General features: G+C 38.8%; 1 protein-coding gene across 2 annotated transcripts in view; it reads left to right on the top strand.

Moving 5' to 3' along the window:
• Positions 1-15,445, top strand: part of SETDB2 (SET domain bifurcated histone lysine methyltransferase 2) — a 93,269-nt gene extending 77,824 nt beyond the window's left edge. For both annotated transcript variants that reach the window (XM_059377914.1, XM_059377913.1), the window contains 8 exons: positions 2,037-2,170; positions 5,790-5,833; positions 6,033-6,104; positions 7,615-7,670; positions 8,325-8,391; positions 9,234-9,365; positions 10,362-10,433; positions 14,593-15,445. In XM_059377914.1, the coding sequence (XP_059233897.1) occupies positions 2,037-2,170; positions 5,790-5,833; positions 6,033-6,104; positions 7,615-7,670; positions 8,325-8,391; positions 9,234-9,365; positions 10,362-10,433; positions 14,593-14,774 (759 nt within the window). In that variant the 3' untranslated portion in view covers positions 14,775-15,445. The remainder of the gene's footprint in view (positions 1-2,036; positions 2,171-5,789; positions 5,834-6,032; positions 6,105-7,614; positions 7,671-8,324; positions 8,392-9,233; positions 9,366-10,361; positions 10,434-14,592) is intronic.
• Positions 15,446-22,847: the final 7,402 nt, after the last annotated feature.

Raw genomic sequence — 22,847 nt, 5'->3', positions numbered from 1 at the left:
TCTTTTTTAAAAAATAAAAATAAAATTTTAAAAAGCTGATCACTTTTTGTTCCCATTGTATGAAGACAAAACCCCAATACCTTACCCTGGTTTGTAACCCCTCACATGACCCAGCCCTTACTTACCCCTTCTTGGGATCTTACCTCTGGCTCTTCTTCCCTTACCCTCCTCTTCACTCCAGCATCAGCCCACCCCTGTGGGGTGGTAAATGTTGATGAGGGTAGTCTTATTCCTGTAAGTACTAGAGCTGTTCTTATTTATTTATGTTAAAATTGAAATTTAAGTCCATTAAAAGATTTCATTAAAGAGTCAAGAAACAAAACACAGATTGGGAAAAGATACTTACAACACACGTATTGTTATGTTTTTAAGTTTGCTTTATGTGACCTTGGTTTTCTCTCTCCACTAGAATGTCAACTTCGCAAGGACGGGTGCCTTGTCCCCTGCTGTTTCCCTCTGCCCCAGAACAGTGCCTGCCACATCACAGTTACTCCGTAGTCTTTAAGTGAATGACATTTTATTAACCATTCGTGTTTCTTCTGTAATTTGCCTTTTCTCATTTTTCTCTGAGTTTATCGGTCTTAACCCTTTATCAAATATGCAGCAAACATTTCTTTCTTTATTGATACCGTTGACATACAATATTAGTTTCAGGCATACAACACAGTGATCTGACATGTATATACATTATGAAATGATCACCCCAATAAGCCCAATTACCATCTATCACCATATTCCAGTATCATTGACTGTATTCTCTGTGCTCTGCATTATATCCCTGTGATTTGTATTTTTAGTAACTGAAAGTTGGTACCTCTTAACCCCTTCATCCCACCAGTTCTTTGTATTAATGAGTCTGTTTCTGCTTTCAAAAGTTTTGGCTTTTTGGTAGCTGTCACCATAAAAATGGAAGTTTAAATTGTTTATGTAGTCATATCTATCAGTCTTTTTTTTCTGTGGCTTCTGAGTTTCCTTCCTTGCATAGTCTTCCTGACCTTAACCTCATACATTTTTATTAACTTTAAAACTTGTCTCTCAGAGCCTTAATCCATGTGGAATTTATTTGGGAAAATATTATAAGGTAGGGATGTAACTTCATTTTTTTTCTACACATAAAGCCAGATGCCCCCCCAAATTAAATCTTTCTTTGTGCTGTGATTTGAAATTCCACCTTTAATGTAATCTAATTTCTTACCATATTTGAATTTTCTTTATTTGTATGGTTGCTTGTGCTGACCTTAGGATATTGTTTGAGCTATTTCCTGTTTTGCAAGGTGGTTTCATTGTGCTTCCCCTTCATTCAGACAAAGCCTGAATCAAATCAAATCAACCTTGGGCATGGCTTGGGACACCCCCCGCCCTCGCCAAACCAGTTAGATTGCTGTGGCCACATACTGTCCTAGCCATGTCTACACCACCTTCAATATATAAAATGCCAGATCAACTGACTAATATATAAAAGAGATCAAATAAACTGAACTTAGAAAAAATTTGCTACTCAGGGTTTTTTTTTTTTATTTTAAGTTTTTGGCCCCACTACTAGACTCCAGAGAGGTTTCACTTATTTATCTCACCTTGTCCTCAGTAGAAACTATGAGATAGGCAGTGTCCTGTCTCATAGGGAAGGATCTGGGTCTAAGAGAGGGACAGACTGCTGGCTCACACAGCTCTCCAAGGCACCATCAGGAGGCACCCTCGCCATGGGCCCCAGTGTCCCTAACAGGACCCTTTGCCTAGTCAGGACAAATCTTTTTGTAGAAATCTCCTGTAAAAAGAGAAAGTTTTATTTGTTTGTTTTAAAACAAAAGGGTTTTCTGCTTTTAATCAGATCATTACAGGTCAGTGCCAACCAAGTACTTTACTTAGCAGAGGCTTTACTGAAATCTCAAAATGAGCAGCTAGATGTTAATACCTAACATTTGTTGCTAAGGACATTAGGGCTGCTGACTTAAAAATAACATTTAATAACATCTTTAACTTTAAATGTTAACAGAAATTAAACAGGTGCTTACTTAGTAAAATTTATTCTTCCGTAGAAATGTGCATTTTGTAAAAAAGGAGGAGCCACCGTGGGATGTGATTTAAAAGCCTGTAACAAGAGTTACCACTTTTTCTGTGCCAAGAATGACGACGCAGTTCTACAAACTGATAAATCTCGAGGAATTTTTAAGTATGTATAATTAAACAGTTCTAAAGCTACACTTGGGGGAACAGAATAAGGAATGGTTAGATTAAGACAAAGATTTTTTTTTTTTAAGACTTTATCTAGCTATTTGACAGAGTGCACAAGCAGGGGGAGTGGCAGGCAGAGGCAGAGGCAGAGGGAGAGGGAGAAGCAGACTCCCCACCCAGCAGGGAGCCCGCTGCCGGACTCAATCCCAGGACCCTGGGATCGTGACCTGAGCCGAAGGCAGACATTTAACGAACTGAACCATCCAGGGGCCCCAAGACAAAGAGATATTTTTTAAAAGATTTTTATTTATTTGAGAGCAAGCAAGCAAAAGAGAGAAAGGGAGGGAGAAACAGTCTTCCTGTTAAGCAGGTAGCCTTATGGGGGCTCCATCCCACGACCCTAATATAATGATCTGAGCAGATGTTAAACCAGCTGAGCCACCGTGGCACCCCCACAAAGAGATTTTTAAAGATAATTTCATGCAAATGGTTTCCAAGTAAGAACAGGGTTTGGGGGATGCTCAGTTGGGACTCTGACCTCACAATACCTTCCCTCAATATTATAGAAAGAAAATAAGCAGAATTGGTTTTTATTTTAATCTTCCTACATGCCTTCTTTCCCAGTAGAAAGCACTGGTTGCCATACTGGCGTGAGTGACCTAATGGGTGTTCACAGGACCTAGAACCAGTTCACTGTTGCTCTCTTCTGCAAACAGGAGCCTTGTTAGCCATAAGTCCCTGGTTTATCCATCTTGTCAGTTGAATAAATGTTTTTTCTTCTCACCACTCTCACCACTGTCTTACCTATGAAGAGCTTTTAGAAATGATAAACTATGCAGCAAATATAGTAATCAGTCATTAAGTTCTTGAACAAATTAGTCCTGTTTCAGTTGCCTTGGGCTTTTAAATCTTGCTTCCCTTCTTTCAATAGTTCTTCAATGTTAATTTTGACCCAGTAAGGCATATTTCAAGTCCAATAGAATTGTATTTGTTCTGTCCAGGAAGGAACTTGATCTTCCTTCTGATGAAAGATTGCAGTTCAGTTAAATAATTAGACAATTTAAATGAATCAATACGCCAGTTGTTAACTGAATTGTTTCAGGTCATGTTCAGTTTTTTGGTATGTGGATGCAGTCTAAAACATGTCATATAGGGGCACCTAGGTGGCTCAGTTGGTTGAGTGTCTGCCTTCGGCTCAGATCATGATCTCAGGGTCCTGGAATCGAGTCCCACATTGGGCTGCCTGCTTAGTGGGCAGCCTGCTTTTCCCTCATCCTCTCCCTGACTTGTGCTCTCTCACTCTTGTCAAATAAAAAAAATAAATCTTTAAAAAAAAAAAAGTCATATGAAAAGATATCTAGAAGAAGTTTTAACCTTTTTTAAAGTTATAAAATGAAATAAAAAATTAAATGATGGTCTGAAGTTGAAAAGCCAGGCAGATGCTTCTCACTTCTTTGGCGCATGTGCATATACTCTGATGGAGTATTTTAAATTTCAGTGAAATAATTTCATTCACAATATTCTGAATGAGAGCATTATCTTTTTAATAACGATTTTTGTGAGAATCTAAGTATTTTCAAATTGGATTTGGAGGCTAGATTTTTCCCTTTGGGCACACACCCCCCATTTCATCAGTGTTTCAGGTACTAACGTCGCTGTTTTATTTTATCTAATAATCACTCTTTGTGCCAAAAATACTTTGAAATACTTTACAAATGTTAACCCATGTAATCCGCGTAACAGTCCAGTGAGGTAGATATTATTATCCCTGCTTTACAGATGCAGACACCGAGTCCTATGAGACTTAGTCATTTGTCCCCACGTCACAGCTGATGAGTGGCTGAGCTGGCCTTTAGGGCTCTGGAGTTCTTGCTTTTCACCACCATATCCTCTTCAGGCTTAGGGGGCTATAGTATATTCCTTTTTTATTTTTTTAAAGATTTTTATTTATTTATTTGACAGACAGAGATCACAAGTAGGCAGAGAGGCAGGCAGAGAGAGAGAGGAAGGGAAGCAGGCTCCCCGCTGAGCAGAGAGCCTGACGCAGGGCTCGAGTCCATGACCCTGGGATCATGACCTGAGCCGAAGTAGGGGCCTATATTCTAAAACATGGGCAAGCCTATTATTAAAAGGGATTTGTTAAATAATTTTACATGATTTTGAGCAAATTCCATAGGTATTTTATTGCTTGAGACTAGAAAGGAAAGTGTGAATCATGTTACTTCTATATCATACTTTTTATATTTGATTTGCTTAGAAACTCAGATTATATTATTATTTTTTTAAGCGTCTCAGAGAGTTCATTTTATTATGATTTCCATAGTGACCTCAAACACCCAGTAGACACACTATTAGGTAAGCTACAAGACTGAGCAAAAAGGAGTCAATTCCCACTATATCTTAAAATTGCAAGCATATTGGTCTTGTAGAACCAATGAATGGAGACTCAATGAAATAATCATTTTTGTCATTATCAAGTATCGGGTGAACTTTGATGCACTTTTTAATTGAATTTAAATATTCAGTTGTTAGAGTGCCTATCCTACACAAGATATCTTGCTAAGTGCAGTAAGAATATAAAGAGGAACAGGACATGGGCTAATCTCAGAGAACCTAGTACCTTGTGGAAGGACAAGAGACACCAGAACCAACAGAGGCATGTGGCATGATGGGAGCAGGAGGGGATTTGCCTGAAACTGGCTTGGCCTTGAGTTGATGATTGTTGAAACTGAGTGATGGGTAGGGAGCCATGGGGCTCATCATCTCTCCTCCACTTTTACATATATTCGAAGTTTTCCACAATAAAAAAAAAAAAAATAAGTGCCTGGCAGACGAAAGTGTTCAGATACTGGAATCCAAAGGGTGAGATTAATTTTGCTTGGGGCAGGGATGGGTTGCCAGGAAGATTGCATGTAAGAGGTAGAAACTGAAGAATTCGTACGGTTCCCATAGGCAAGAGGGATCCTGTCTTCTGAAGCTCAGCACCATAAGGAAAGGAAGGGAGACATAGCTGGGGCTGAGGAGGATAGAGCCTGGGGAAGAAATGGGACCTAAGCAGCTCCTCAAAATTAACTCACTCCATTTCTTCTTCATAGCCTGCTGTGCTGCTTGCTTTCCTTCCCTGCCCTTGATCCATTGTAGATGCATGCAATTTAGCTCTCAAGTCTGGGGGAGATAGCTGCTGAGTTAGAAAACTACTTTCCCCAAAATTCATGCATGCAATTTTGTGCTATTTATTGTTGACGATCAGTAGAACTTTGTGTAGTCAGATGAAAATGTGCCTTAGATGTTGGATCTTTAGATATCTTTTTTTATACAGTAAAATTCCACTGACCACTATATATGAGTTACTTACCATTGTTCAAAATGTTTCACACACATTCCTTCTGAGAACATACCAGTTTGAGGGCTCAGAGCACAAAAGACATCTGAGAGAGGCTCTGTCCGCATTTGATGAGGGTGACTTACACAGCTTTGGACAGCATTTTTCTTTCACAGATATTTAGGGTAAAGCCATCATGAAAAATAGGTTCATTTTCAAGTCATAAGAAAATAGGCATAATAGTTAAAAGTGTAAGTAAAAATACTTAACAGTTCTTTGAAATTGCATGTTTCAGAGTGTTTTGCAAACAACATGCTTCACTGAACAACACTCATAATGGTAAGTCTCTAAAATTTACTACTATGGGTTTAAAGAAAGGTATACATTTAGGTAAGACATGGAATATCCTGATTTGATTTACTGGCCTCCCTGACTTAAAGATAGATTTTTGAGTTAAATTTTTATATATTTACAAAATTGCCACTTTCTTTGTACAGTGTGCAGTATAATGGACTAATTTTTCTTCTTTGCAAACTAGACCGACTCCCAGGAAATTCTCTGGCTGGAATCGTCCCTCCTCTCTACAATCAGAGAGCCAAACGAGGACGTGGTAAAAACCTTGGACTTTTGTGACTTCTTCTCTTCTAAAAGAATATCAGAATTTCCAGTACCTAAAATCGATAAATTGCTGCATATTCCCTAAAATTCCCTAAGAATACATGATTAGCATTTCAGTTATAATTAAGGAAAACTGGGCCCTGGCTAACTGGAGTTACGGGATGCACATTCACTCATGAATGGCCTCTGTGTGCTGCGTGAATAGCAGTGTCTCACCAGCACTAAATCTGGAACGCTTACTGTGGGCCACAGACAGGACCTCTTTGGAAAAGGCTTAGTTCTGTGTCATGCCAACTGCATTTTTTAGTGGTAAACAATACTCTCTAAACACTATTGTTACCCTCATTTTTCAGTCAGTACACTTTTATCAGAAATTATTATAAAAAATATAGCTTCAATCAGTGTTTACTGATAGGGAAAGGTAACAATATTGTAGTTTAATTTAATTTTTTTTTTTTTTAAGAGAGTATACATGAGCTGGAAGGGAGGGGCAGAGGGGGACAGAGAATCTCAAGCAGGCGCTACACTCGTTGTGAAGCCAGACACAGGGCTCAGTCTCATGATCCAAGCCAAGAGTCAAGATGCTCAACTGACTGAGCTACGCAGGTGCCCCAGTATTTTAAATTTAAAATTAAAAAAAAAATTTTAATCGTTTTTTTAAAAGCAGATTATAACACAGTTATGAATCCTCTCTCCAGAAGAAACTCAGTTTCATTTGAATACTTATAAAATTTCCTGTAAAAACATACCTACTACTATATTTTGTTTTCACTCAGACATCCTTCCTTATCTGTACAAATGGATCTACCTCATTTTTGAAAGGCGCATAATACCCCATTGTGTTATTCAGTTGTGTAGCTGAATTACAACTGAACTAGTCTCTGCATGATGGACACTGAGGTTATTGCTGTTTTTGTTTCTATCACACTGAATAGTGTCGCTAGCATTTTTCTCATCTTTGTGCCTTTATGCAGCTGTGCCATTTGGAAAACTTTGTGTAGATTGCTGGGTCAAAAAGTATAAACAATGAAACCGTGATAACTGGCTAATTCGCCAAAGAGGTCACCCCACCGTACGCAATTATTCCAATCCTTGCAAACGTTATATATTAAACGCCTTCATCTTTGTCAGTTTGATAGGGAGAAAATTATTATTTTGCATATCTTTATTTATGAGTAAAATTGAGTGTATTCCCCTTTTGATCAATGTATCTGTTTTCCTGTGACACAGTCTGTTTTTCTATTTAATGAACTCTTCCTAGAGGGTTCCCCATTTGCCTATTTTTCTACTCGTCTTTTTTATATTGATTTATAAGATTTTTATATTGAAAATTGGTGCTTTATCATAAGTGTTGCAAACATTTAGTCTAAGTTTGTTGTATCTTTTGACTTTGTAATAACTTTTAGCATAGAAGAGTTTTCTATTTTACATAATCAAGCATCAGTCTTTTCCTCTATGGATTCTGGTTTCTACATGATTTATATTTTCAACTGATTTTTTAGGAGTGAAAAGAAAAAGAGGAAGGAAGAAACGTCTCCCAACAGACATTCATGTACAGGTAATTTGACTTCATTTTACTATAGCTTTCAGTTTCTTCACACAGTTTCTTCCTTATTTTAAACATTCACATATCCGGTAAAATTGTAACAGAACCATAATGAGATGAATATAAAGCTGGATGTGTTGGGTATCCCACCACATGACCTTCAGGAGGCGATAGTCCATGGCTCCGATAACACATGCACCACACATCAGTGAATGTGTCAGAGCCCGCGGTGTGCTTACGGCCTTCGGAGGGGCAGAGCTGCAGGAAAGCATCCTTACCCAACCAAGTATCACTCAGCTGCGTGATGCACACTTTGATCTAATCTGTAATTTTCATAGTTTTCCGTATTACTGTTTTGTGCAAAGTGAATGAGATGTTTTGGGGATTGGAGACCACTTTTTAAACATATACTCATATAAGCTAAATTAAAAGAGCCAGCAACCTTCACCTCTTACTGTTTATACAAGAGGAGTTTGCCATGCCTCTTGATGTTTTGCTACACAAAAATGATTTTATGTTTACATGTAAACTACCAACGAATATGGGGCATGATTTTCACCACAGGCATATCATTGAATTGTCTGTAACAAAAGACTGGTTTTCATGTTACACAGTATTAAATGTCAACAATAAATCAGTGTAATCTGGATTTTTCTCTCCCTCTAGCCACCGGAAACATTGACATTAGATCGATTCATAAAACAAATGAAGGAGGAGGATGGCAGACACACAGGTTTGCTATAAATTTTGTATCAAATATGACCTACAGTACTTACAAACATAACTCATTTATTTCAAAGCTGGTATCCCACTTAATTCGTCTAGACTTATAGTAATCATAAGAATAGAAACCTTTTATCGTAACTATCTACTCTATCATAGCCGCAGCTCAAAGTAACTGAGATGGGGATGGTCCACTGTTCTTTGCTATTAACAAAGGATATACTTCCTGGTCTAGAAGCCAGGGTTACCTGAGCTCAGAATCCAGGCCCCTGCTACCTCTTGTACTGTGACCCCAGAAAGGGGGTCCAGGAAGCTGAAGCCACTCACTGTCTTTTTCTGTCAGGGAAACAGACATTCTATAATGACACACAGTAACTGTGACAGAAAAAAATGATGGGAGCTACTATCTCAAAAATATGAAGCTAAATTTTAGAAAATCCTCTTGATTCAGATAATTAGGCTAAGCAGAGAAGTTTTTATTTTCACTTTTTGTAACACTGTTTCAGTGAGGAAAACATGAGGTATGTATGACGAAGTCACAGTAGAAGATAAAGGTGCTGAGATGCCTGGCTGGCTCGGTCGGTTAAGCAGCAGCCTTTAGCTCAGGTCAAGATGCTGGGGTTCTGGGATGGAGTCTTGCACTGGGCTCCTTGCTCAGCAGGGAGCCTGCTTCTCACTCTGCTTGTGCTCTCTCTGACAAATAAAATTTTTAAAAAGATAAATGTGCTGTATTTATGATCCTACTGACTGTGCTTATCCAGCACCAGGCAAGGTCTGAAGAAATGACCATAAAGGGATTTATGAGAGCTGCCCAAAGATCATTTCCTCCTAAAATGTTTTTCTTATTCTTAGATGCAACTGTGAAGATTGACTTTCTTAAGAAATGTAAGCAAGTGGGGCTTCTTAATGATTTATTTGAAGAAATAGTAGACAAACTTCATTTGATTCAGGAAAGACTCCTGTGTGACACTGCTTCTGATTCAGGTACCGAAATAGCCACATTTCTACGTGCAGAGACTTCTTCAAACCTACTTATAAAACAGACCAAACCAAAAGTACACATTTTCTTTCTATGCAATTTCTTTTATCTCATTCTTTAATACAGTTCACTGTTCCAGATCTCTAGTCTTCTGTGTACCAACAGGATGTGGGTAATTCACAAACTCATTAATTCAGGAAACAGCAGGGTGGTGCCCGGCAAGCTGTGCTGGGTTTTGCAGATGCGCATAGCTGAGAGTAACCACTGACAGCTTGTGGACACTCAGAAACACAGGCAGTCACACATCTGCCCCCTTACTGCTTGTTGCTAACATCTGAGAATAGCATCATATTACAGTTTTTGATTTGACTCAGATTCTGTTCCTTATGTCTTTTTTTTGATAATGTCTACTCAAAGCTTATAGAAGAAAAGAATGTTTTGTCTGATATCTCACTTAGTTAACGTGACCTTTCAGAAGGAGCTCTTTGGGAAGCCGAAGTTCCATTTGTATATGCAGGTATATAGCCGCTTAGCTTTCTTAGACCCTACAGTGAAAGCTTAAAAACCATGATAAATGCAGTTATTTTACAAGGAAAAACTTGACAGTCTATACTGTAGGCACCAATGTAAGGTATATAATTATTTGAAAGGATTATTTTCTATAGGACAAAACTAAAAAGTGAAACTAAAAGCAAACATCCAAAAATTTAATCATTACATTCTTTCATTCATTTCCTCTTTACCAGAGACTAAGTACTTCTCAAACATGATCCCCTCAGAATCCCTGGTGGGCTTGTTAACACACGTGAGCGGGCCTCTCCCTGCAGCTTCTGAGGCGGTAGCAGAGCCACCTCTGCATGTGCATTTCCACCATGTCCCTGGGGAGGACGGTGCAGTGCTGGACTGTTCTGTGTACTTCCTTTACCTGGGGTTAGTTTGTAAGGGGTTTCTGCCTACATCCGTTACTGAAATTAAAACTGAAAATGTTTTTCTCCCTATAGACTATGAAGAAATCGGGACTTCACTTTTTGACTGTAAATTGTTTGAAGACACATTTGTCAATTTTCAAGCAGGTAGGTGAATTTTAACCCAGCAGCATAATTTATATATACTGAAGTAATATAATACTATTCAGGTGATAAAAATCATTTTAGAAGAACGTTCATCATTTTACTAAATGAAAAAAGCCCACCACATAGCAATAGGAGCCCACACACCCACAGAAAATATACCCAAATGGGAACAGTAGTTAGGGGTAGGTGGCTGGACAGTGCTGCATTAGATTTTCCACATTCGTATATGCAATACCTTAGTCATCAGAAAAGACTCAATTATTTGTTTCTACTCTTTTAAATAATTGCAAAATGGGAGGTCGTTGGGCCCCAGGTTGAGGACTCAGCAGGACCTGGGGAGGTGGCAAGGCCGTGACCACACTGCAGCTCGGCGCCTCCTCCCTTGATTTGATGTGTACAAATTTTAGTTCTCCCAACATTAATCTTCAGTCTAACTGGGGGAAGGAGGGTTGCAATTCACTGATTCTAAGGACGAGCAAGAAAAAACCAGTTAAGACATTTTTGAAAAAGAAGCAAGCCTGGTGGGGGCAAGGACTTAAGTGGTTGATATTTTATAGAAAGGTTTTGTTGAAATCATATTGTACACCTGAAACTAATAGGACACTTTATGTAATAATACTTCAACCATTCAATGAGTAGGTCCTCCCACCTTTAAGATGCTTTCAAAACCAGCTAAATTTCCACTTACGGATGAATATGATCTGACTTCTCTATCAAGCCTCCACAGCTGGACAGGCTGTGCACTGCACATCCTGGCCGGAGTGGGACACAGAACTGAGTGTGAACAGCTCCCCCGAAAGCTGCACAACCACAGCGTCCTACTCTCCATTCAGATTTTGTATTGCATTTATAATCAGCCTATCCTTTAACAGTCTCTTGAGAACGTCTGCTCACTGCTAATGTAAGTACCCACATATTTTTTAAAAGCAGCCTTTAAGCTCCAAGGTTGGTTCAACATCGACAAATCAGCGTGATACAATACATTAAGAAATAACAAAAACCATTATGATATTCGCAATAGATGCTGAAAAAGCATTTGACAAAGTACAGCATCCTGTCTTGATCAAAACTCTTTACAGTGTAGGGTTAGAGGGTACATACCTCAATATCATCAAAGCCATCTATGAAAAACCCACAGTGAATATAATTATCAATGGGGAAAAACTGAGAGCTTCTCCCCTAAGGTCAGGAGCACAGCAGGATTGCCCACCATCACCACTGCTATTCAACATAGTACTAGAGTCCTAGCCTCAGCAATCAGACAACAAAAAGAAATAAAAGGCACCCAAACTGGCAAAGAAGTCAAACCCTCACTCTTTGCAGATGATATGATATGTTATGTGGAAAACCCAAAAGACTCCACTCCAAATCTGCTAGAACTCATACAGGAGTTCAGATAAGTATCAGGATATAAAATCAATGCACAGAAATCAGTTGCATTTCTATACACCAACAACAAGACAGAAGAAGGAGAAATTAAGGAGTTGATCCCATTTACAATGGCACCCAAAACCATACGACACCTAGGAATAAATCTAACCAAAGAGGCAAGCATATGTACTCAGAAAACTATAAAGAAATTGAGGAAGACACAAAGAACTGGAACAACATTCCATGCTTGTGGATTGGAAGAACAAATACTGTGAAAATATCTATGCTCTCTAGAGCAATGCACATTTAATGTAATCCCTATCAAAATACTATCAACTTTTTTCAAAGGAATGGAACAAATAATCCTAAAATTTATATGGAACTAGAAAAGATCCCAAATAGCCAGAAGAATGTTGAAAAAGAAAAAGCTGGTGGCATAACAATTCCAGACTTCAAGCTCTATTACAAAGCTGTCATCATCAAGACAGCATGATACTGGCACAAAAACAGACACATAGATCAATGAAACAGAATAGAGAGCCCAGAAATGGACCCTCAACTCTATGGTCAACTAATCTTCAACAAAGCAGGAAAGAATGTCCAATGGGAAAAAGTATCTTCAAAAAATGGTATTGGGAAAACTGGACAGCCACATGCAGAAGAATGAAACTGGACCATTTCCTTACACCACACACAAAAATAGACTCAAAATGAAAGACCTCAATGTGAGACAGGAATCCCATCAGAATCCTTGAGGAGAACACAGGCAGCAACCTCTTCAACCCCAGTTGCAGCAACTTCTTCCTAGAAACATCACCAAAGGCAAGGGAAGCAAGGGCAAATATAAATCATTGGGACTTCATCAAAATAACAAGCTTCTGCACAGGAAGGAAAGTCAACAAAACCAAAAGACAACCAACAGAATAGGAGAAGATATTTGCAAATAACATATCAGATAAAGGGCTAGTGTCCAAAATCTATAAAGCGGGGGGTATAGCTCAGGGGTAGAGCATTTGACTGCAAAATCTATAAAGAACTTATCAAACTCAACACCCAAAGAACAAATAATCCAATCAAGAAATGGGCAGAGGGCATGAACAGACATTTTTGCAAAGAAGACATCCAGATGGCTAACAGACACATGAAAAAGTGCTCAGTATCACTTGGCATCAGGAAAATAAAAATCAAACCACAGTGAGATACCACCTCACACCAGTCAGAATGGCTAAAATTAACAACAAATCAGGAAATGACGGATGTTGGAGAGGATGCAGAGAAGGGGGAATCCTCTTACACTGTTGGTGGGAATGCAAGCTGGTACAGCCACTCTGGAAAACAGCATGGAGGTTCCTCAAGAAGTTGAAAATAGAGCTATCCTGTGACCCAGCAATAGCACTACTGCGTATTTACCCTAAAGATACAAATGTAGTGAACTAAAGGGGCATGTGCACTTGAATGTTTATAGCAGCAATGTCCACAATAGCCAAACTATGGAAAGAGCCTAGATGTCCATCAACAGATGAGTGAATAAAGATGTGGTGTATATATAAAATGGAATACTGAGCAGTCATCAAAAAAAAAAAGAAATCTTCCATTTGCAACAATGTGGATGGAGCTAGAGGGTATTATGCTTAGCGAAATAAGTCAATCAGAGAAAGACAATTACCATATGCTCTCTCTGATAGGAGCAATTTGAGAGGCAGGGTAGGGGATTGTGGGGGGAAGGGAGGGGAAAAAAATAAGTTGGCACCAGGGAGGGAAACAAACTGGAAGAGACACTTAATCTCAGGAAACAAACTGGGTGAGAGGGATAGGGTGGCTAGGTGATGGACATTGGGGAGGTTAAGTGCTATGAATTGTGTAAGCCTGATAATTCAGACCTGTACCCCTGAAACAAATAATACATTATATGTTTAAAAAAAAAAAAAGAAAAGAAAAAGCAACCTTTAAAATCTTTTTCTAAAAAGCCTTATTTTGTAGGGGACTTTCATCTCTGTTACTTTTCTTTCACATATACACGTTTCCACTACATGTATGGGTTAGTTGGGAGGATATACGTTACAGTGTAGTACTTGGGGGGGAGTGGGACACCAGGAGGAGACACTATTTGGAATTGCATTAGAACCAACTTTTAAAAGACCTAACTTGACATCCGTACTGATACAGACTCTCTTACTTAGTTTAATGTTGCTCAGTTCTAACATTCCAGACAGTTAACTACAGGTATTCTAAAGAAAGCTTATATGTGTGTTTTGTTATTCTTCAGCCTTGAAGTTTTCAAAAAATGATACTGTCACTGAGTAATACTCTTATTTACAAAGCCTAATTAAAGTATCTTCTTCCTAAGTTTCCACCATAAAGTCCTTCCTATTTCTAAATAAAACCAAAAGCTTTTATGTAACATTAAAAATTGGATGCATTTTTATGAAAAACTTGCTCTTGATATTCTCATCACGTGCTCTTTGCACTTATCTCTCAACAAATGGGTAATGTGCAGCATGAAAGTTATACAGTTTCTGCTTCTGAGTTCTCAAATATATACAAAGGGGACTCAAGCTCTAAAGATGTACTGACTGGCTTGATGTGATTAAAAACTAGAATTCTGTCCTGAATTTGAAAAGGAAGCAAAGGTATAAAAGAACCAGTTCCTGCTCACAAGGCTCTAGATTCTTTTCATTTGGGGCACAAAGTGTGTATTACACACTTGCAAGTCAAAGAGGCTAAAAACTGTACATTATTTATAAAACAGTATACTAACCTGAAATTTCTTTTTTTTTTTTTATCATAGCAATACAGAAAAAAATCCATCAATATGAAGAAAGGCAGCAGCAACTGAAGGAAGAGGTTGAGGTACTTCAGGGCTTAAACCAAACCATGTACCTTCTTCAAGAAGATAGAGACGTGAAGTCAAGTTCTACTTCAGTATCTTCTGTGTCTTCTAAGGATTACTATTCCCTAAACCAGGAATGAGGCTCAGTTGCAAGCAGGCTGCACACCGAAGGCCTGACCTGTGGAAGCCACACATCTTTAGAACTAGGCTTCTCTTGTCTCTCTTCAGTCCTCATCAACTCTTACCTGATCAACATTTCATTTGATCCTGCCTCTTATCATCTCACTTCTGCTCTCCAGTAAAATGTTTCTGAGATTCTGCTTGAGTAAACTGGATCATACCTCCCATCTCCCTCCCTCTGCACTGAAAATCCTCTGGCAGCTTCATGCTGGTGTAGTCTCACCCCCCTCACCCCCCTCACCCATTCCCCCACTCCAGTGATCAACGTTGATTCTAGTAACACACAAGGTGCTCCTGGAATATAGGCTCCCCAGGGCTTTTGCTCATCTTGCTGTGAAGCCTTAGCTGCTTTTACCTTTCTCTGCCTGCTTCTCCTGCAGATCTCATTATACCATTCCATTGGAGTACTTTTCTTTCCCATCACTTCCCAGTGTAACCCACTGTATCTTCTATCACTCTGTTATCGTACTCTGAGGGCAAAAACTCACTATTCCTGTGTGTTATTCCCAATAGATTCCCAGCACCTAGCATGGTCAATAAATGTTGAATAAATGCATAAACTGTTCTTATCCTTTGAGACTAGTTCCAGCTTATAATGACAGATATAATAAATTTGAATATTTTTACTCCATTTGTATCAAATTTACTGCTCATCACAAAGTCTGCTTTTTAAATTTATTTTCAGCCACTATCACTACATAGGCCTATATCATCTTCAAAATAAACATTTACATTTATAACAATGCTTTGAACATCAGTGGAAATATGCAAGAATGAAAAACCAGGGGAACCAGGGTGGCTCAATTAGTTAAGCAGCCGACTCCTGGTTTTAGCTTGGGTCATGTTGTCAGAGTTGTGAGATGGAGCCCCACATCATGCAGAGTCTACTTGTCCCTCTCCCCACTCTCTCTCTAAAATAAACAAAATCTTAAAATTTTTTTCTCAACCTAACAATATACAATTGGATTTTTATGTACAACCACCATGTGCGATCTCTGAAAACCTCACATTCACATTTCTGATTTACCACGGTACTCTAAGATTCACAATAATGCTATATTTCGGTGTCTAGACTGTAACAGTACTTTAAAAATACCCACTGAAGGAATATGGTAGAGGTGAAAAAGAACATGCCCATTCCTGTTTTAATGGCAACCTAGCTGAAATCATAATGACCGGAGGGACAAAATCTCAACCTAGTGGCTTCCAAATTCAGCTGCATATCAGAATTACCTGGGCATTTAAGAAACTACAGGATGGCCCGGAAGATGTTGAGTAGAAAAGATCCCAAACTCACCTCCTTCCCCTGCAGTGAGGCAACAACTACACATACCTAACCCACTCTGACAACTACCTGAAGACCGGCAGAACAGGCCTTCCACAGCTAGACCTGGAGAGGAGGCCACATGAGGAGGGGTACAGACACAATCGGGAACTAAACCCCACGTGGGACTCTCCACAAATGGTAGGGACATTGTGGGCACAGAGGAGTGAGGGTATCCGGCCCTACACTGGGTATCCTGGCTCCTGGGGAGGGATCCACATTATGAAGGCAGGTTCCTAAAACATCTGGCTTTGAAATCATCAGGACTTCATTCTGGGAGTTTTAAAAACCAGTGGGGCTGACTCAGGGAGCTAAAGAGCTATAGGAAATGAGGTCTCCGCCCTTAAATATCCAGCATGCTAAATAATGGCCGAAGGCAGAGCACAGATGCAGGAGTTTGAAAAGTGCTTGGCATACACAGGTAGAGATTTACTGACTGACTTCAGGATGTATGCCAGAGGGGCAGGGATCTGCAGACCTTTGTTCTCTGGAAGGAAAGTGTTGGCCAGTGCTATTTTTCTTGCCTCCAACTCTGGCTCTCTAGGGAGCCATTTCTGACACTCTTCATCTACCTTGCTAGCTCCACATTTTTGCCTGCCCCTGTTTTCCCCTGAAAAGCCAGCCCATCCAACCACCTGCCCACAGGCACCTGCACTGCCACATACAGTGGGGTGTTCACTTACAAACTAGTAAGGAGGTTCAATTATATATACAAAAATTATCAAGGGATACACAAAATAAAAACATGCAAAATACAACATATATAAAACATGGAAGAGGTAATAAAAATTTAGTGTGCTTTTATAATGTGTTTGAATTTAACTGACTATCAACCCAATATAGACTGCTATACACACAGGATGTTACATATGAACCCCATGGCAATCACGCACAAACCAAAAACCCATAATTAATACAAAAAAGTAAAGAAACTGGAATCCAAGCACTAAAGAAAGCCAAGAAACCACAAGGGAAAAGAGCAAGAGAAGAAGAAAGAAACAGAACTACAAAACCTAGAAAACAATTAACAAAATAGCAGTGAGTACATACCTATCAATAACTACTTTAAATGTAAATGCACTAAATGCTTCAATCACAAGATACTGAGTTAATGGGTTTTTTTAAAAAAGGTCCATTTATTAGCTGCCTATAGAAGACTCACTTCAGGTCTAAAGACATAGAGGGTGAAGGAACAGGAGAATATACACGTTACAAATGAAAGTGGGGCAAAAAAATGAAGGTAGGTATACTCATATCGAATAAAATAGACTTTCAGGAAATGACAGATGCTGGTGAGGATGCGGAGAAAGGAACCATCCTACACTGTTGGTGGGAATGCAAGCTGGTGCAGCCACTCTGGAAAACAGCATGGAGGTTCCTCAAAAAGTTGAAAATAGAGCTATCTTATGACCCAGCAATAGCACTACTGGGTATTTACCCTAAGGATACAAATGTAGTGATCCAAAGGGGCACGTGCACCCAAATGTTTATAGCAGCAATGTCCACAATAGCCAAACTATGTCAAGAACCCAGATGCCCATCACCAGATGAATGGATAAAGAAGATGTGGTATATATACACAATGGAATACTATGCAGCCATCAAAAGAAATGAAATCTTGCCATTTGCAACGACGTGGATGGAACTAGAGGGTATTATGCTGAGCGAAATAAGTCAAGCAGAGAAAGACAACTATCATTTGATCTCCCTGATATGAGGAAGTAGAGATTCAATGTGGGGGGCTTGGGGGGTAGGAAAAGAATAAAGGAAACAAGATGGGATTGGGAGGGAGACAAACCATAAGAGACTCTTAATCTCACAAAACAAACTGAGGGTTGCGGGGGGGAGGGGAGAAGGAAGAGGGGGGTGGGGTTATGGACATTGGGGAGGGTATGTGCTATGGTGAGTGCTGTGAACTGTATAAACCTGGCAATTCACAGACCTGTACCCCTGGGGCTAATAATACATTATATGTTTATTAAAAAATTAAAAAATATAATAGACTTTAAAACAAAGATTAACAAGAGACCAAGAAAGGTCATTACGTAAGGATAAATGGATCACTCCTATCAGAGGATGTAACAAGTATTTATATACCTAACACAGAAGTACCTAAACATATAAAGCAAATATTAACAGACATAAAGGGAAAAGTTGATAGTATTACAATAACAGTAGAGGGCTTTAACACCCTACTTATATCAATGGATCACTGATACAGTAAATCAGTAAGGAAACCACGGCTTCAAATGATACATGAAACCAGATGGACTTAAGAGATATAGAACAGTCCATGTAAAACTACAGAATACATGTTCAAGATCACATAATAGGCCACAAAACAAGTCTTCATAAATTTAAGAAGACTGAAATTATATCAACTGTCTATCCAACCATATGAAACTAGAAATCAATTAAAAGAGAAGTGGAAGAAACACAAACATGGCTAAATAACATGTTACTAAACATCCAATGTGTCAACATAAAAATCAACTAGAAAAAAATACCTGGAGACAAATGAAAATGGAAACACAACAATTCAAAATCTTTGGGACACAGAAAAAACACTTCTAAGAGGAACATTTATAGCAATATGGGCCTACCTCAAGAAACAAGAAAAATCTCAAACAATTTAACTCTACATCTAACAGGGCCAGAAAAAGAAGGGCGAAGTCCAAACTTAGCAAAAGAAAGAAAATAATAAAGAACAGAGCAGAAATAAATGAGATAAAGAAAAAAAAAAAAAAAGATCGATGAGACTAAGAGCTGGTTCTTTGAAAAGTAAAGAAAACTAATAAAGCTTTAGCTGACTCATCAAGAAAAAAAGACTCAACAAATAAAATAAATAAATAAAATAAAAAAGATTTTATTTATTTGTTTGACAGACAGAGATCGCAAGTAAGCAGAAAGGCAGGCAGAGAGAGAACTAGGGAAACGGGCTCCCTGCTCTCTCCCTGAGCAGAGAGCCCAATGTGGGGCTTGATCCCAGAACCTTGGGATCATGACCTGAGCTGAAGGCATAGGCTTTAACCCACTGAGCCACCCAGGCACCCCATCTACCAAACATTTAAAAAAAGAGGTAATAACACTCTTTAAACTAGTCAAAAAACAAAAACAAAAACAAAAAAACAGAGGAAGGAATGCTTCCAAACTCATTGTATAAGGCCAGCATTACCCTAATACCAAAATCAGACAAGAATGCCACAAGAAAAGTATCTCTGATAAATGTAGTTGCAAATAAAACATTAGCAAACCAAATTTCAAAAATACACGAAAAGGATCATTCACCACAAGCAGTGGAATTTATTCCAGGGATGCAAGGATGGTTCAATACACTCAAGTTAATCAGCAAGATATATACTACCAAAATCAAGGATAAAATCATTCAAAAGATCTAAAAAAAGCATCTGACAAAATTCAACATCCACTCATGATAAACATTCTTAACAAAGTGGGTACAGAGATAACATACCTCAGTATTATATAGGTCATATAGGACAAACCCACAGCTAACATCCTACTCAGGTGTAAAACTAAAAGCTTTTCCCCTAAGATCAGGAACAAGACAAGGATGTTCACTCTCATGACCATTTTTCAACACAGCACGATAAATCCTTGCCATAGCAATCAGATTTTTTAAAAATTTAAAAAATGTCTAAGTTGGTGAGGAGGAAGTAAAACTGTCACCATTTGCAGATGACATGACACTATATAGAGAAAACCCTAAAGACCCCACCAAAAAATATTAGAATAAATGAATTCCGTAAAGTTGTGGGAGGTAAAAAACAGTATACAGAAATCTGCTGCATTTCTATATACTTAGTAACAAAAGAGCAGGAAGGGAAATTAAGAAAATAATAACATTTACAAATGCATAATAAAGAATAAGATACTTAGGACTATATTTAACAAAAGAGGTTGAAGACCTATACTCTAAAAACTCAGTAAGACAACACAAATAAATGGCAAGATATACCATGCTCATGCACTGGAAGAATAAATATTGTTAAAATATCCATACTATCCAAAGCAATCTACAGATTTTTTTTTTAAGATTTTTTATTTATTTATTGTCAGAGAGAGAGCACAAGCAGGCAGAGTTGCAGGCAGAGGCAGAGAGAGAAAGCAGGCTCCCTAATGGACTAGGAGACTGATGCGGGACTCGATCGCAGGACCCTGGGATCATGACCTGAGCTGAAGGCAGCGGCTTAACCCACTGAGCCACCCAGGCGTCCCAGCAATCTACAGATATAATGCAATCCCAGTCAAAATACTAATAGTATTTTTCACAGAACTAGAACAAATAACTCTAAAATGTGTATGGAACCACAAAAGACAAAAACAGCCACAAAAGACCCCAAATAGCCAAAGCAATCTTGAGGAAGAACAACAAAGCTGGAGGTAGCACAAACCAATATTTCAAACTATACTACAGAGTTACCGTATTCAAACAGTACTGGCACAAACACAATGCAATGGAACTGACAGACCAGAAATAAACCCATGCCCTTATGATCTGCCAATCTACAACAAAGGAGGCGAAAATATAATGGGGGAAAAGATAGACTCTTCAAAAATGATGTTGGGAAAACCTTACAAAGAATAAAACTGGGCCACTTTCTCACAACATACATAAAAATAAACTTAAAATGGATTAAAGTCCTAAATGTGAAACCAGGAACCATAAAACTAGAAGAGAACATAGTAATCTCTGGGACATTATTTTTCTGGCTGTGTCTCCACAGACAAGGGAAACAAAAGCAAAAATAAACTAATGGGACTACATCAGACTAAGAGCTTTTGCACTGCAAAGGAAATCATCAGCAACATGAAAAAGCAAGCGACTGAATGGAAGAAGATATTTGCAAATGATATCTCTGATAAGGGGTTAATATCCAAATAACACCAAAAAGACAAATAATCTGATGGAAAAATAGGCAGAGGACCTGCATAGACACTTTTCCAAAGAAGACGTACAGATGGCCAACAGACACATGAAGAGATGCTCAACCTGACTCAGCATCCGGGAAATGCAAATCAGAATCACAATGTGGTATCACCTCTCCCCTGCCAGCGGGGCTAGTGTCCAAAAGACTAAGTGCAAGCCAAGTGCTGGTGAGGAGGTGGAGGAAAAGGAATCCTCACAAACTGCTGGCGGGAATGTAAATGGGTGCAGCCACTGTGGAAAACAGGACGGAGGTCCCTCCAACAACTAAAAATAAAAGTACCATACAATCCAGTAATTCCACTGCTGGCAATTTACCCAAGGAAAACTAAAACACTAATTTCAAAAAATGTATGCACCCTATGCTTATCGCAGCATTATTTACTGAGCTATGAAGGTAACCTAAGTATCCATCAACAGATAAATGATGGACAAATCAGATATAATACATACATGTGTGTGAGTGCATGTGTGCAAGCACACGCACACACACATGTGCACACGCAAAAGTGCGGGAGCATGCGCGCGTGCACACACACACACTCTCTCTCTCTCTCTCTCTCTCTCTCAGAGGAATATTACTCAGCCATAAAAAAGAATGAAACCTTGTCATTTGGAACAACATGGATGGACCTAGAGGCTATCACGTTAGGTGGAATAAGTCAGAGAAAGAGAAATATCATATCATTTCACTTATATGTGGAAACTAAAAAAACAAAAACAAACAAACAAGAATAACGGAAAAGAGAAAGAGCCTCATGGAAAACAAATTAATGGTTGCCAGAGGGGAGAGGGGGTGGGAGACAAGCAAAACAAGTGTTGAGGATTAAGAGGTATAAATTTCCAGTTATAGAATAAGTTATGGGGATCATGAGTACAGCAGAGGGAATACAGTCAATAGAATTGTAATTACTGCGTGATAATAGATGGAAACTACATTTATCACGGTGAGCATTTCATAATGCACGTAACTGTCAAATTACGTGTTGAAAACCAGATTAACGTCAATTATACTTCAGTTTAAAAAAAAAACCACTGAATCATACATTTAAAAAATGGTTAAAATGGTAGATTTATGTATGTTTTACCACAAAAAGAGAATTCTAGAAGTAAAACCAGACACCAAGAATCCATTCCAGATGCACTGAATATTCTCCTGGTCTAACTGATTATTGTAACTTGGACTTCCTCCCCTGATGGTACATCTTACCTGAGTTTTAACGTCACTTAAAAGAAAACCTCTGTCCCTCACTTTACCTTCAACTTTAATCTGTCTTTCTACCATGGTAGGTAACCTGGCACAATGGAGCAATTTGTGTTTGACGGTCATCAAGTAGGCAAATATTTGGCAAACTATTGAAACAGACCCAGGTTTGTACTTGCTATGGCACTTCCTACTGAGAAACTTCCATCACATTAATCAATCTACCTGCCTGCCTTGTGGGCACTGAAAAAGAAAATAAGTGAAAAACAGGACACAGTCTCTGGCACCATAGGAAATAAATGTAGAGAGACACACACACACACTCCTCGCCCACATTTCCTTCTAATGGGCCCTGGATTATGTTCTCCATTTTAAACAACTAGCCTAGGATAAATTCTGGAAGGCTCATCAGCTCCCACCTCCAAGCTTTTGCTTGTGTCACTTGCCTGCTATTTTGGAATGAGCAAGAAGGACATTTCATCTTTCCCCACCCTGCACAAACATGACCTTTGGAGCATCTACTTTTCATATTAACCCATTTTCTCTCACTACCTATTATG

Source organism: Mustela nigripes, chromosome 15 (genome assembly GCF_022355385.1).
Source record: "Mustela nigripes isolate SB6536 chromosome 15, MUSNIG.SB6536, whole genome shotgun sequence".
Taxonomy (NCBI): Eukaryota; Metazoa; Chordata; class Mammalia; order Carnivora; family Mustelidae; genus Mustela; species Mustela nigripes.
The sequence above is the reverse complement of the archived record's forward strand: the minus strand, read 5'-3'. Positions and strand labels throughout refer to the sequence as shown.